The sequence below is a fragment of the Heteronotia binoei genome, chromosome 3 (assembly GCF_032191835.1).
Source record: "Heteronotia binoei isolate CCM8104 ecotype False Entrance Well chromosome 3, APGP_CSIRO_Hbin_v1, whole genome shotgun sequence".
In the NCBI taxonomy this organism is placed as follows: Eukaryota; Metazoa; Chordata; class Lepidosauria; order Squamata; family Gekkonidae; genus Heteronotia; species Heteronotia binoei.
In genome coordinates, this window is record NC_083225.1 from 167,930,994 (window position 1) to 167,947,143 (window position 16,150).

The 16,150-nt window shown below is 48.1% G+C and overlaps 1 protein-coding gene across 1 annotated transcript; it reads left to right on the plus strand.

Moving 5' to 3' along the window:
• Nucleotides 1–8,150: 8,150 nt before the first annotated feature.
• LOC132568998 (vitelline membrane outer layer protein 1 homolog) lies at nt 8,151–13,546 on the plus strand. Its single transcript, XM_060235182.1, has 4 exons — nt 8,151–8,266; nt 11,071–11,356; nt 11,911–12,014; nt 12,915–13,546. Exons 2-4 carry the CDS (start codon nt 11,168–11,170, stop codon nt 13,033–13,035), a joined length of 414 nt encoding a protein of 137 aa, XP_060091165.1. The 5' UTR covers nt 8,151–8,266; nt 11,071–11,167; the 3' UTR covers nt 13,036–13,546.
• Nucleotides 13,547–16,150: the final 2,604 nt, after the last annotated feature.

Consider the following 16,150-nt stretch of genomic DNA (forward strand, 5'->3'; position numbering starts at 1 on the left):
TTAATGTTGACACAAATAAAAAGTTCAGAAGAGGGCAACTAGAATGATTAAGAGGTTGGAACACTTTCCCTATGAAGAAAGGCTAGAATGCTTTGGGCTCTTTAGCTTGGAGAAATGTCGACGGAGGGGTGACATGATAGACGTTTACAAGATTATGCATGGGATAGAGAAGGCAGAGAAAGAAGGACTTTTCTCCCTTTCTCACAATATGAGAACTCACGGACATTAGGGTGGCCATAATGTCTGAAGGCCAGCCAGGGACACCTTTGGGGGGGAGAAGGTAGGGGTGCGCACACGCCGCCGGAAACAGGAAGTGACGTCACTTCCGGTGACGTCATGCCACCGCCGGAAACAGGAAGTGACATCACTTCCTGTGACATCATTTCCCCCACGCCACCTGCCGGAAACAGGAAGTGACATCACTTCCGGTGACATCATTCCCCCCAAATGACATCATTTTCCCCAAATGCCACTGCCGGAAACAGGAAGTGACTTCACAGCACTTCCTGTGACGTCCCCAAAAATCCCCCAAAATATCACCGCCGGAAACACCAAGATTATTTATAGAGAGGGAAAGGGGGAAGTAAAGTTAAATGAAACTCTTTTTTTACTTTTTTCAAAGTGAGACTAGAGAGAACGGGTTCCATGCTGAGAAGCCAGTCAGATTCCAGTGAGATTCCAGTGAGACTGTGCTGCATAATGCAGCCTATTTATTTTGTCCTGTTTGCTCTGTTGGCTCTATCTGCGCCACCTTCATCACTTTCGGGGTGTGGATCCCCCAGTGGGGTGCTCTCCCGACTCCCTCCGCCGGCTGTTTCTGATAGCCCTGCGCCCCCTCTTTCATTTGATATGTGTCCCGTGCGGGTGCCACCCTCCCGCCGGGAGATGCCGCAAAATGAGCCCCCTTGAGGCTTATGGCGGCAGGGCTCGGGGGAAGCGAGCTAGACTGCTGTTCTTTTGAGGGGTTATAGAGTGTTTCGAGCCCGTCCCTGTGGCATCGGTCCCATCGTTGTGGGACCCAGGGGGCCGGCGCAGCGGCACGTCGAAGCAGCCTGTCACTAATAACACAGGTCGAGATGCAGGACAGGAACCCGGAAGTGACTGACAGGCTGCTTCAGCGTGCCGCTGCACCGGCCCCCTGGGCCCCACAACGATGGGACCGATGCCACAGGGACGGGCTCGAAACACTCTATAACCCCTCAAAAGAACAGCAGTCTAGCTCGCTTCCCCCGAGCCCTGCCGCCATAAGCCTCAAGGGGGCTCATTTTGCGGCATCTCCCGGCGGGAGGGTGGCACCCGCACGGGACACATATCAAATGAAAGAGGGGGCGCAGGGCTATCAGAAACAGCCGGCGGAGGGAGTCGGGAGACCACCCCACTGGGGGATCCACACCCCGAAAGTGATGAAGGTGGCGCAGATAGAGCCAACAGAGCAAACAGGACAAAATAAATAGGCTGCATTTTGCAGCACAGTTGAGAAAGTGCCTTATCCCATATACTGATGAAGTAAATACAGGATTTGAGAACAAAATTGCACCAGAAGACACAAACACAAAGCTCCCTTACACTGAATCAGTGCTTGGGTCCACCAAAGTCAGTATTGTCTACTCCAGGGATGGCCAGAGTTGCTTAACAAAAGAGCAACACAGAATAAAGGTCAGATGTTTGAGAGCCGCAAGACATGAACATCGGATATTTGAGAGCCACGGAAGGAAGGAAGGAAGGAAGGAAGGAAGGAAGGAAGGAAGGAAGGAAGGAAGGAAGGAAGGAAGGAAGGGAGGGAGGGAGGGAGGGAGGGAGGGAGGGAGGGAAACAGGGGAGATATTCTCTGCTGGTCTCCTGTCCTGTCTGGCTAGGTCAGCAACCAGAAAACACCAGATACCTCCCTTAGTCAATGAAAACAATGTACATAAATACACAAGCACTTGAAAAATACGCAAAGCACAAGTAGTATAGGAAAATGAACACCCTATCTATATGGCAAAAAAAAAAAAGTCAAAATGTTGTATTACACAAGCTATTGCCAATAAATGCAAAAGTAACCATATACCAAACCACCAAAACAGGGAGGGAGGAAGGAGGGAGGGAGGGAAGGAAGGAGGGAGGGAGGAAGGAGGGAGGGAGGGAAGGAAGGAAGGAGAGAGGGAGGGAAGGAAGGAAGAAAGGAAGGAGGGAGGGAGGGAAGGAAGGAAGAAAGGAAGAAAGGAGAGAGGGAAGGAAGGGAGGAGGGAGGGAGGGAAGGAGGGAAGGAAGGAAGGAAGGAAGGAAGGAAGGAAGGAAGGGAGGGAGGAAGGAGGGAGGGAGGGAAGGAGGGAGGAAGGAGGGAGGGAGGGAAGGAAGGGAGGAGGGAGGGAGGGAGGGAAGGAAGGAAGAAAGGAAGGAGGGAGGGAGGGAGGGAAGGAAGGGAGGAGGGAGGGAGGGAAGGAGGGAAGGTAGGAGGGAGGGAGGGGGGAGGGAGGGAAGGTGGGAGGGAGGGGGGGAGGGAGGGAAGGAAGGGAGGAGGGAGGGAAGGAAGGAAGGCCACCCCCTCCCGCCAGCCGCCCCCCCCCGCTTTCGGCCCCCACCCTCCCTGCTTACCTTCATCCAGGGCGGGTGGCGGCCTCTCCTCCCGGCGGCTGGTGCTGCTGGCGGGGCTGGCCGCGGCTGCGGAGGCCGGGGAGGGCCTCCGCTGGTCTCTGGAGGGCCTCCAGGGACCAGCGCCGGCCTCTCCGCGGCCTCAGCTGGTCGGCACTGGTTGCTGGAGGCCCTCCAGGGTCTCTGGAGGGCCTCCAGGGACCAGCGCCGGCCTCTCCGTGGCCTCGGCTGGTCGGCGCTGGTCGCTGGAGGCCCTCCAGAGTCTCTGGAGGGCCTCCAGCGACCAGCGCCGGCCTCTCCGCCGCCTCCCCGGCCTCCGCCACCGCTGCCGGGCCCCGCGCGCAGGCGGGGAAGGTGGCGAGGAAGGGAGGGAGCGTCCCTGCGCACGCGCAGGGACGCTCCCTCCATCACTCGCCGCCTTCCCCGCCAGCGCGCGCGGCCCACCGCCTCCGGGGCTGGCTAAACCGGGACCTCTAATGGTCCCGGTATAGCCAGCCTGGGAGGCGGGAATAGGGGGCCAGAACCGGGACATTCCCGGGTGCCCGGGATGGTCTGGCCACCCTAACGGACATTCAATTAAATTGCTGAGCAGTCGGGTTAGAACTGATAAAAGGAAGTACTTCTTAACCCAAAGGGTGATTAACACATGGAATTCACTGCTACAGGAGGTGGTGGCAGCTACAAGCACAGCCAGCTTTAAGAGGGGATTGGGTACGCATATGGAGCAGAGGTCCATCAGTGGCTATTAGCCACAGTGTATTGTTGGAACTCTCTGTCTGGGACAGTGATGCTCTGTATTCTTGGTGCTTGGGGGGCACAATGGGAGGGCTTCTAGAGTCTTGGCCCCACTGGTGGACCTCCTGATGGAACTTGGGTTTTTTGGCCACTGTGTGACACAAAGTGTTGGACTGGATGGGCCATTGGCCTGATCCAACATGGCTTCTCTTATGTCCTTATATATGGATGTTCAGCACAATGCTTATTGATTTGCATGGATGCTGTGGAATCAGGCTATCACTGGCTCTTCTATGGATATTGAGATAAAGAGGCGTGATTTGGCCCGCTACTTCCTCCTCGCTATAGGCATCCATGTTGTGTCCCGACATCTGGAATTAGCTATTTGCGGATCAGAAAGGGCTGCTGAAGAAGGGAGAACATGGGAAATATCTGCTTCTATGTTTGTGCTTTGTTAGGCTCCAATCCAGTCTTGTCTCAGCTCCTTCTCTGCATGGTTGTCCTTATGCTATCCTACTTTACAGGATGGTTGAAAACACTACCGTTTGACAACACACAAGCAAGTGACCCATAAGGACTTGTGGAAGACATTTCATTTCCCCTACGATTCCTCTTTCCCTTCCCTGAAACCCCCACAGCCTGTCCCATTTTACTGCTTCCTTCTCTCTTTTCCACCCACCAGCCAACTTACCTTTATATGCTTCCCTATCTTCAGCTTTCCCTCCTTCCTTCCCCCTGGCAGTCTCTCCCTGGGAAAACTCTGTCAAAACTGTGCAGTGCCAGTTGATCCTGGCCTAATACTGTGGTGGGGAATGTACAAGTCTCACAGGGCACCTCACTCCCCTGTTTTCCCTCCCCACACTATTTCCTCTTTCCATCCTTCTGGCAGTTGCCATACCCTCAACTTTCTCTGATTTCTTCTTTCCTTCCCACCTACCTTTTCATGCCCATGTTCAGCTATATTTTTTTGTTTGTGAGTATTTTGTGTGTGTGCCTGGAAGTCATGGTTGACTTCTGGTGACCCCTAGTGGAGCTTGGACATTTCAGAGAGGTGGCTTTCTCTTGCCTGCCTCTGCGCCCCTGCCCTGGAATTCTTTGGAGGTCTCCCATCAAAGTATTTGCTAGGGTTGACCCTGCTTAGCTTCTGAGATATGACTAGACTGGGCTTGCCTGGGCTATCCAGGTCTGGGGAGCTATATTTATTGATATCCTTTGCCCACAAAAGAGGCACAAAGCAGTTTACACCATTCTCCCATGCCTTATAACAACACTGTGAATTAAATTAGGCTGAGCGTGTGTAACTGGCTCATGGGGTTGCCAGGTCTGTGTTGGAAGATACCTGGATATTTGGGGTGGAGTTGGGAGAGGGAGGGTTTGGGGAGGGGAGAGGCCTCAGCATGGTACAATGCCATAGAGTCTGCTCTTCAAAGCAGCTGTTTTCTCCAGGGGTATAAAATAACAACAGCTTCTGGTGTAATAACAATGATAATAGCTTCACTGAAATAAATGAATGATACTTTTTCAAACTGTAAACAATATGTTTTTTTAGGTACAATTAACTGAAATAACATTCATATATCTATAAACACAAAATATTTTCCATCATGTTTTTCTTATAAATCGCAATCATGCACACTCTCCCCCAGTAATTCAATCATATATGAGTATCAACACATCTCCTTCATGTCTCTGCACACGATTCTTGCTGTTAATTCCTGTCCCTCCAATAAGTACATTACTTCTAAATTCCCTTAAAGGGATATCTTATAAAAAGGTTGAATATTCAATGTTAGCATTAAGCCCCCCAAGATGTACCATTTGGAGCCTGTGTATCCAGCAGCATTCCTGTTGTAGAAAAACTTTAGTTATATCTTCCTTAATGTATGGTTTAGCCAATGCAGAAAATTTTTCCTCTGTAGCTCATGTGCAATTGAGCAAGCCTTGCAACTGTTTTGCAGAACTGTTTTGCAGAAGGAAGCAAGGGATAGGGAGAAGGAAGCAGATGACAGTCAGCTGATTGGGGGCCTGACAGCGTCCACGGGTCACATGTTTGACACCACAGCTCTAGGATTTGTGGTAAAACTGTTTAGTACCCTAAAGTTTTTACCATGAATCCTAGAGCATCCCTGGCATGACAATGTCACTTACGGGTGATGTCATGCAGGGCACAGCACGTGTGCGAGAGGAGTCTACCGAAGCTACAGTGGAGGGACTTGGCAACCATAGTTGTTGTGTTGCAAGGTTTGGGTTGGAGAACATAGGCGTAAACTATGTGGGGGCTTGAGCCCCCATGGATTTTTCCGGTCAGGCAACCAACACAGGACTTTGGGACTTCCAATTTAAATTTGCAAGGAGGAGAGATCATTATCTTCAAAGGCATGAATGGGGTGGTAGAGTCTATGTGTGATTTTCCCTCTGGGCTGCAAGGAGGTTAGTGGTGTAATGACTTTACAACCTCAGCTTCTTAGAAATGCTAATTGAGCTAAAACAGAATAAAATGTCTTAAAGGTGTTACTGGACTCAAACTTTGTTCAACTGGTTCAGGGATGGCCAACGATAGCTCTCCAGATGTCTTTTGCCTACAACTCCCATCAGCCCCAGCCATTGGCCATGCTGGCTGGGGCTGATGGAAGTTGTAAACAAAAAACATCTGGAGAGCAACCGTTGGCCACCCCTGAACTAGTTAATGATTGGAGAAGAAATTGCAGGGGGGGGGAGGAATAATTCTGTATTGCTATGTTGCATACACATTGCTATAGTATTTGGGGGTTCTTTTGGCAGATAGATATTTTGTGTCTTCTTCACACCTGTGATTGTTTACATTCATTTAAGTGGATGCTGAACCAGATCCTTTTGAAAATTAATGGCCCCAGCAAGCCTCCCCCCCCCTCTCAAAATGACTACACTCTTAAAAGACTTGGTCAAGTAGGTGTGTATTGACAATTCACCACCTAGGCATAGGGTTGCCAATCCCCAGTTGGGGGCAGGGCATCCCTCAGTTTGCAGGCCCTCCCCTTGCTTCAGGGTCATGAGAAAACAGTGGGAGGAAGGGAAATGTCTGCTGGACATTCCATTATACCATATGGAATTGATTCCCATAGAGTATAATGGTGAATTGATCTTTGGGTATCAGGAGCTCTGGAGGGGCTTGTTTTTGAGGAAGAGGCACCAAATTTTCAGCATAGCATCCGGTGTCTCTCTTCAAAACACCATCCATTTCAAAAACATTGGACCAGGGGATCCAATTCTATGAGCACATTATATGTATATTTGCAGATCTTAAACTGACTATTCTAAAAGTAAATTTCAAAAACAGGACACAGCAAGAGACCTCTGAGATACCACTATAATCACTGGCCAACTCCCACCTTTTCCTGGGTTTGGCCCGGTCCGTGGACATTGGGGGGGGGGGTGCTCCCTACATTTATGGGGAGGGAGCTTCTCCATAAATACATAGGTAGTGATAATGGAGGCCCCTCCCTGTGATGTCACTGGCTCCTCCCTATGATGTCACTGGATCAAATGCCTCTGGCTGGGCCCAGACCACCCCCCCTGGGAAATTGAAAAGTCTATGCCGTTGTTGGAGAACACCTGGAGAATTTGGGGATAGATCCAGGAGAGGGCAGAGTTTGGGGAGGGGAGGAGCCTCAGCATGGTACAATGCCTTCAAAGCAGCCATTTTCTCCAAGAGAGCTGATCTCTGTCCGCCAGAGATTACTTCATTGATTATAACAAGGAAGTAAATTGAACCAGCCATAAAGTGTAATGGAAGTGGGTTATACAAGTTGTCCACTCTCCACAATCAGCTTTTGGCACCTGAATATGAAAATCCTCCCATTGTCATTCCACTGTTGATCAGGGTGCCTAAGTGGTGCCTGATATCAGCATATCTCATTCTCAATGAGACCCCCATTGGTGGATACGTGAATCCAGAGATAAGGGTCACAGACAGACAAGACAAATTTTACCAAAAATTCAAAAAACCCCAAGGTTCACAGGAAAACCTGTAATCTAGGGGAAAATATGTTTGGGGTTAGTTCCCCCAATGGTAGAAGCAGTGCCTGTAGTTTTAAGGAAGAAATAATGACCGTTGCTAGGCAACCACAACAGTATTGCCAGATGGAGTCTTAGTTTCTATCATTCAAAGTCAGTGGGAGGGAGCAGGGCCTTTTCCAAGGCTATTCTGAACTTTGAGGCCACTGGACCAGGCTCAGCAGCAACCCTAGGCCATCTACCAAATGAATTGCAAGAGGATACTATATTGGGGTTGGATTTGATGACCCTGGAGGTCCCTTCCAACTCTAGGATTCTGTGCCTTACCCAGGCTCAGCTGTTTGGTACTGTTCAATAGCACTCACTCAATGAAAGTAATGGTTCGGTCACGCTAGAGGACTGGCCACAGCTTTAATTTCTCCGGAAGTATTAGTTCCAGAAAAATGCCGTCAGACTGATCACTGACTGTCACTGCACAGTCACCACAGAGAGGGTGAGCAGGCAGCTTTGTTTTTTTTTAAAAAACAAGTCTGCTTTGTGCATGCGCTTAACCACTTACTTGCTGTTGGGTGAATATGCAGTTATGTGCACATTGCTAACTGCGGTGTGGGGAGACGTTGGCCAGGGAGCAGAAGTCAGACGGAAGAAGCATCATAGAAAATATTTTGTCATCTGTTGATTGATTTAAATAGACCACACATCACCAATCCAAACCCCAAGTTTTCAGGTGTTTTCCTACCCTAAGTTGGCACTCTTTCACTTTAAGTACTCCTCCACGTTTCCTGCCCAATACCTTTGATTTTGGGAGGCACTTAGGTTATTCGTGATGGGAGGGGTGGGACAGTAGCACAGCAGAACAGCGGCTGTGCTGCTGATGACTGCCAAGCCTGATATCTCCCTGCCCTGCCCTGCCCACACTCACATATCACTGCTCTGCTGGCTGTTTGACTGGCCTACGGCGTGTGTAAGTAGCACTGTACTGCTTTGCTCTCAGCAGCTTTATGACAGGGGAACAAAGGGTTGCCACCTGACCAGAATTTTACCCTCTTTACTAATGCTGGCCCCAAGTAAGATAAGTCCAGAAGACCCACCCATTCATGCTGTTTTTGATTATAAGGGTTACAGCAAACAGAAAGGGTGTGTGTGTGTGTGTGTAGTAACACTACAGTTAATCCAGCAGAGGTGTTGTGGTGAAAGATGGTTCCAAAGGTTGTTCTCCCCGTTTGGTCTTCCAATGCTGTTTCGGGGAGGCGAAATGGCACTGGAGCAGAATGCAGAATTCCTTCTCCCTCCATGCCATGGTGATCCTGACCAGAATCAGGCATCTGTGGTGTACCATAAAGGAGTTCCTGGCTGGGAACTCCTTTTTAAAATGGCAGTTAACTCCCAGGGTTAATGTGGGGATGTCTTTCTCATCTAGCTAGGCCTTTAGTTTGGGTGATATCAAGCTCAGTGTTGTTTACTTGGACTGGCAACAGCTCTTCAGGGTCTCAAGTAAATGTCTTTCACCTCATTCGCTACCTGATCATTTGACTTGGAGATCCTGGGGACTGAACCTATTGCCATCAATCTTTGTCCCCTGGTTGCCATGCGTGAATTCCTTGGAGGAAGGGTGGGATATAAATGTGAAGAAGGCATGAATGAACATCAGTTTCTATGTTTTCACTGTCTGTCTTTTTATGCTGGTTATGTTTAACTATGTTCATTGTCACGTCTATAACATGAAAAGGGTGAGGAAGAACTATAGGCCTAATGGCAGAAGTTAGAGTAGCCAAACTTGATTTCCTAGAATAACAACTGATCTTGACCACTGAGATCGGTTTCCGTGGGGGAAAAACAGCTGTTTTAAAGGATGGACTCTATGGCATTCTAACATAAAAGTTGGACTCTAGAAGCAGGGTCAGCCCTGGTCAGTATTTGGATGGGGGACCACCAGGCCTCAGATTCAGTGGGAGCTCACAGGAACACAGCTCGTGAACCTTTCTGAGAGTTCCACCTCCTCCTTCTGAGAGTTCCACCTCCTTGTTCATTGAATAGTATGTGCAGCTGCATAACAATCCCTGGATGAGATCCACCACCTATAAAATGACTCCTGGCGATCACCAACAAAATCCAGAGTTGCTCTGCAAGTCACTGTGCAGAAGCAGGCAATGGCAAACCACTTGGCAAACCACCAATGACACTTCTCTTGCTTTGAAAACCCTAGGGAGCTGCCATGTTGGCAGCAACATGATGGCAAATGTATAGCTATAGCTCTCAAGTGTGGTCCCTATTTTCAGATACCTATATCTGCCAATCAGGGCCACACTTACCCAAAACAGATTTTTCTGCAAACTGGGGTGCCCCCCCCCATTTTGCAGAAAAATCTAAAATACTAAAATATATATATATATATATATATATATATATTGAGGAGGTTAATTCCCCCCCAAGTAAAACAGGTTCAACTTCCTACTTACAGGGGTCACTGGAGGAACTGGGAACCCACACTTGTGTGTCTGTGTTTGTCACTGATCTCCCACGAACCTTGTTCCGGATGGAGAGCCCTTTTGCTTTTGGGGCTTCTCTCTGTTTTCGCACAAGTTGTCCCAGAGCTGTGAGTTTGTGTGGTGCTCTTCCACAATAAGCAGGATCCTCTTCCAAGTGGTTTCTGCCTGCCGCAGGGGAACGGCGCGCCAACTCGCAGCTCCGGGGCAACTTGTGCAAAAATGGAGAGAAGCGCCGAGATCAAAAGGGCAGTTGGAACAAGTCCTAGTGCAAAATTGATCTGTGTTTCTTTCTCTGTGTGTAAAGCACTGGAAATATTTTCTTTCAAATTTTTTAAACTCCTTCCTTCCTCTGAGTGTAGTTCCCTTCTCCTACGTTTCATCCTGGTGAGACAGGATGTGATGTGTGTGTCACAGAGAGAGTCAGTGGCTTGAGATTGGTTTCAAGGTTGAACAGGGTCTTGAAGCCAGGTTCCCCAGTTGTAGGAAACACTACACCACACTGGTTATTGATTTCCCCTTGCCCTGGGATTTTCAAAGTGTAGATAACACTGAATCCTTGGGGCAGAACCGGATCACAGTCTATGTAAATCAATGGGGCCGGACAGGTGAGTGTACAATTGGCATTTTTAAGGAAACTGTTCTTTCCTTCAAAGCATCTTGTCTTTCTGTTCTATTTTTGAAGTGCCTTTCAGATCAAGACAAGAGATTGGAACTGAACATCTGTGATGGTGTGGGATCCCCAGTGGGAGGCCAATCATTAAGAGTCTTTGGCCGGAGAACAAAACCTTTCTTGTTTAGAAAACTGTTTAATCTGAAATGTCAGAGCTATTGTAGAATAATGATAATAGCAGTATGCAAAAGGGAGGAAAGAGAGAGATTCAGGTCTCCTTATTTAATAAAAAAAACCTTGCTTTGGTTCCTTTAGTAAAAAAAAAATGAATCCAGTTGTATTAAGACGTTCATTCTGTGTTCTGTTCCATTGGTTAGAGTGTCAGACTGGACTGGGGAGACTCAGATTCAAATCCCCGCTCTGCCCTGAAGCTGGCTGGACAGCCTTTGTCTCCTCCTAACCTCCCTGAGTCTTGTCACCTTTTACTTTTGCCTCTTGTCTGTTTTCAACGATTTCAAGAGTTTCATCAGTCAACCACAGAGGCTTTCATTGTCCTTTGGCTACAAGAATAGTCTTTTCACAGTCTTCCTTGATGATATATCTGGTTTCAACCCCTAGTTCTTCACATTCACTTGAACTTATTAATGCAAATGCATTCTTTTGCAATAGGGACGGTGGCACTAGACCTGAGAAGAAACCCTGAATTCTTGCGGCTGCTGTTCTTCAACCACATTTCCACCACTCAAGTCAGCAAGGACTATGTGAAATGGGTCTTTCCACAAGCACTGTGCTTTTCATTCTCCTGTCCTGCTACTGCTGCTGGGTTACGGCATACCACCACGTCTTTGATCCTTCTTCTGTTTCAGAGATCCTTGTTTCAAATGGTGGACAATGGGGCTACTGGGGACCTGATCAATATTGTCTAAATGGACATGCTATTGGTTTCTCACTGAAGGTGAAACTGGCTTTTCAAAATCCTCTTTTGCTGACTAGGTGTCCTGAAGTTTCTGTCCTTCCCTCTTCCTAACCTATGAGCAAAACATCTAGCCATTAGGGTGCCTGTGAAGCAGAAAACAGTTCCAGGCAGGGCTGCAGCCACCAAGATGTCTATGGGGACCTTATCCCACCTAGAGACATTCAAGGTCTCCTTTCTGGCTTTTCAGGGGCCATCAGAAATAAGCCGTCAGTCCTCATGATGCTCTAGAATTCACCCTAAAGTTTATGCCAGACTTTATGAGTCCAGTGGCAACTTTAAGACCAATACAGTTGTATTGAAGGTATAAGCTTTTGTGTCAAGCACACTTCTTCAGGCAGAGTGAAACAGAATTTCCTTGACCATTACTGTATGGTCAGGTGAACTGGTTGGGCATTGTATGAGACAGGATGCTGGATGAGAAAAACCACTTGCTCTGATCCAGTTGTGCTGTTGGTATGCCTTACCCTTATGTAACTGTGGGAACCTTAGAACTTCCCCAGCAGCCCACAGCCTCTTTATCTCTCCTACCTCAGATAGAGCCTTATCAAGGAGGTGACCAAGACAGTGATGATACGGCTCTGAATGGCGTCCGTCTGATGTGCTCTGATGGTACATTTATTACATCTAGTTTTTCCAGGTGAGTAGCTCTTTGTGATCTAGTGGTACTGTTTAGATGCAAGAGGCTCTGCCCCCTGTGTCTGTCCACTCCCTATGTCCACCCTGTTGTTCCATGGTGTTAGCAGGGATCCAGGGATGGCTTTAGCCATAGGTCAACTGGGGCAGTTGATGAGGAGGACCCCAACCACCGACCGCAGGGGTGTGAAAAATGCAGCCTGGGCGCCCAATCAGGCAGTTGGAGGGCTCCTATCAGGCCCCCAAACAACTGGCTGTCATCTGCTTCCTTCTCCCTTTCTCTCGCTTCCTTCCACATCACACCCCTAGAGGGATTGGTTACACTTGTAGTGATGGAACTGCCATTGGCCTACCTTAAAACAACTATGGTACTTGACAGTTCGTTTCTCAGTTCAATTCAAGATGCCTGCTATGACATTTAAATCTCCTCACAACCTAGGAGCCAAATATATAAAGCTGCTCTTTTAGATATGTCCCTGTCTTTTCATATGCCCCTGCAAACTAACTCCCATCCCATAGGAACAGGCTCTGGCTGATGCCCGGGTTGCTATGCTGTTGAGTGTCCCCCCACTTCGGATAGGAAGCCGGGCATCAACCAAAGCCTGTCCCTGTGGACTGGGCTCCCTGAGGAGTTGAGAGGGTGGGTGCCATCTTGAGAAATATTTAGTAGGTGCTGAAAGATCGTTTTAGCTGCCACAGCTTTTAGTAGGGTATAGACCACAGGGATCTTTTAGTGGGGAGGGAGATATTTGGGATTTTTCTAAAAATCTCAATGTTTTAAATTGTCGTTTGTAAACCACCTTGAGGCATGAAGAAAGGTAGAATATAAGTATTTAAATCAATCAATAAAAGTATCAGCACGTTATTGGGGAACTTCCTTTGACTTCTGGCATTGGCTTTTCAGAGACTTCACCAGACTGCTGTGGGAATCAGCGGGCAGGGAAAAGATCATCTCCCCAAGTGGGCCTCTTGACAGATCCATCCCATTGCCAGCCCAGCTGCAGAAAAAGATGTCTGTTTCTTAAGTTAATTCCTTTGTTTTTCTTCAGCAGGTGGGGTACTTGGTCTGGGCAATACTATTGCCCTTCAGGTGGTAGATTGGTGTCCTTCGCTTTGAGGGTAGAGATACCCCAAGGGTTTGGGGATGACACGGCAGCCAACAACATCAAGTTTCAATGTGACGATGGTCACGTGCTGATCGGCAACTCACATACCTGGGGTGTTTTTGGAGAATGGAGTGACAGCTGCAACAGTGGAATATGTGGGCTACAGACAAGGGTGGAGGCAGAGCAAGGGCCCAGTGACGACACAGCACTTAATGATGTGGTATTCTACTGCTGTTAATGGAAACAGAGCACTTCTTCCCTGTTTAACAACATTCCTGCCTGTTAGTGTTACTGCGGGTTTACTAGATCCCACCTTGATCCAGTTCAAGGTGGGAAGTGGAACACTTCTGTAGAATATCCCCTGTCAAAGCTTACTGCAAAACATATTGGGATCCGCAAGAGAGAAATAAATTTTGTTTTCTGCACCTGCTCTCCTTTTTCTTCTCCACTTACTGGTGTGCCTCCAGTTTTTCTGATTGTAGTGACAGAAATCTTATTCCCAGTTAAATTATACATTTTAAACACCGAGTTGCAGGGGTGTTTTTTGAGCAGGAATGCGTTGGAATCCAGTTCCAGCTGGCTTGGGTGTCAGGAGTGTGGCACAATTTAAGAAAATTAACTATACACATTGCCAACTCCATACCTCTACATGCACATGCTTTAAAAACGACTCACCCCAATTTCAATTATTTCTTATACATTCCAAAAATATTCACAAGTAACATTGATTTTACAATACAAATACTACTATACTGAAACCTTTATTATAATCAAACTAGGAGTAAGGTCCGTTGTGAAGAAAAATACAACAGGCTCTAGAAGGAAGCTCTGAGTGAGTGCCCCCCCACCCTTGCTGTCTTCCCACCCACCCAAGTGAAGGCATTCACTCCCTCCCCCATCTCAAGGGGAACTGATCTCTGCCATCTGGAGAGCACTTGTAATTCTAAGTGATCTCCAGTCCTCACCTGGACATTGGCAACAGTGGTTCCCCATGAGGAAAGACCTCTCCCTCAGAGGCGTGTAGTGATACCTTAGGAATTTCCCACCAAACTGGAAAGGTATCACTAAAGGCCTCTGGGTGAGTGCCCCCCACCCTTGCTGTCTTTCCATCCACCCAAGTGAAGGCATTCACTCTCCCCCCCCACCTCAAGAGGAGCTGATCTCTGCCATATGAATAACAGCTGTAATTCTGAGTGATCTCCAGCCTTTACCTGGAGATTGGCAACAGTAGTTCCCAGGGAGAAATGGCATTGTACCTGTCTGAGGTCCCATCCTTTAAACTCCACCCTCTCCAATTTCCACCCCTTAAATCTCTAGGAATCGCCTAACTTGGAGTTGACAACCCTATCTCCTTCCCTTTATCTGCCCCTTTGACTTCAGCTTTCCATTGCCTTCCCCCTCCCTGCAGCCTCTACATAGGAAAAGAACAGTCCTCCACAGTGGGGAGGGGGGAACCAAAGCAGCTTAAATCATTCTCCTCTCTCCCCTTTGAACTAAACAACAACCCTGTGCGGCAGGTTAGGCTGGAATTCTGTGACTGGTCCAAAATCACCCAGTCACCTTCCACATCAAGAACCTGGGTCTGGCAGACCCCACACTGAAGCTCTAACCTGTATGCTCTCCTCAACGTCCACCACAAAATCTCCAGGAATTTCCCACCAACCTGAAAAGGTATCACTAAAGGCCTCTGGAGAGTGCCCCCTAACCCTTGCTGTCTTTCCACCCATCCAAGTGAAGGCATTCACTCCCCCCACACACTTCAAGGGGAGCTGATCTCTGCCATCTGGAGAACAGTTGTAATTCTGAGTGATATCCAGTCCTCACCTGGAGATTAGTAACAATGGTCCCCCAGGAGGAAACGACTGGTTTGGAGGGTGGCCTTGTACCTGTCTGAGGCCCCACCTTTCCTCACACCCAACCCTCTCCAGGCTCCACCCCTCAAATCTCCAGGAATTTCCCAACCTGGAGTTGGCAACCATATCTCTTTCTCAGCCAACCATCCTGAAATGAGGCTAAGGGGAGGAAGGAGACAGGGAGTGACAGGAAAGAGGGAGGAAAGTTGGGACAGCTCCCTGGCTATTTTGGCAATCTTCAGAGACTGCCTGTGTTGGCAGGCTGTCTGTGTGTGCTGTTGATAGGGTGGCAGAGGTCTGTTGCTGGTGGCAGCCACGGCACCTTTTGTGAGGCTGCAGTACAGCAGCACCTCTTTCTGAGGCCAGTAGACAGAGAAGCATGAGAGATGTGTCCCTCTCTAATGTAAGACTGCTTTTGGCAGTTTGTTCAACATTCTTGGGCCTGAGTAGGTAGGGGCAGGGGAGTCAGCCAATGGGAGGAGAGAGACTTTGACTGAGCTGTAATCAGCCAGTGGTTTCTGGAGTGCATGGAATGCAGCCCTAAATGAACGGGAGAGCTCCATTTGGCCACCCCACAAGAGAATTATGATTTATGATGCAAAGTTCATAAAAATTTCTAATCCGTTCATGTGTGCGTAAACTGTCACATCTCAGATTTCCAAAGCTTCATAGACGATCCGCCCACTCCTGCAGATTGATTTAAAGTGCTAGTGCTAAAACTGATTCTGTTGTCAAAAGTTCCTCTCCATTTTCCAGGGAATTTTGTCTCTTTCCAAAGACGTATTTTACAATTTCATCTGTTTCTAAGTTATAAGATTCAAATAAAGTGGGAATAACAAAAGCCTCTTATGGGAATGCCAGGCTGTGTTACTGTTTCTGATTAACCCTTTCTCAAAGAGGTATCTCCCACTCATCAACTGAGGCAGTCCCACTGTATCAAAAGGTGCTTCACTCGATCTTTTACCTCAGACAACCCCAACTCACCTCTCAGTGTAGAGATTCTAAAATGGAATCTCATAAATATGACACTTTTCTTTCTCTTCTCACCTAGGCAAGAGCAGTTCATAGGTGGTTTGCCCCTGCATGCCTCACAACCCAGAACTTCATTGCTGGTTTCTCATCCAATTACTAACACGGGCCCTGGTTAGTAATTGAATCACTTCTGGGTGATGTCATCACAC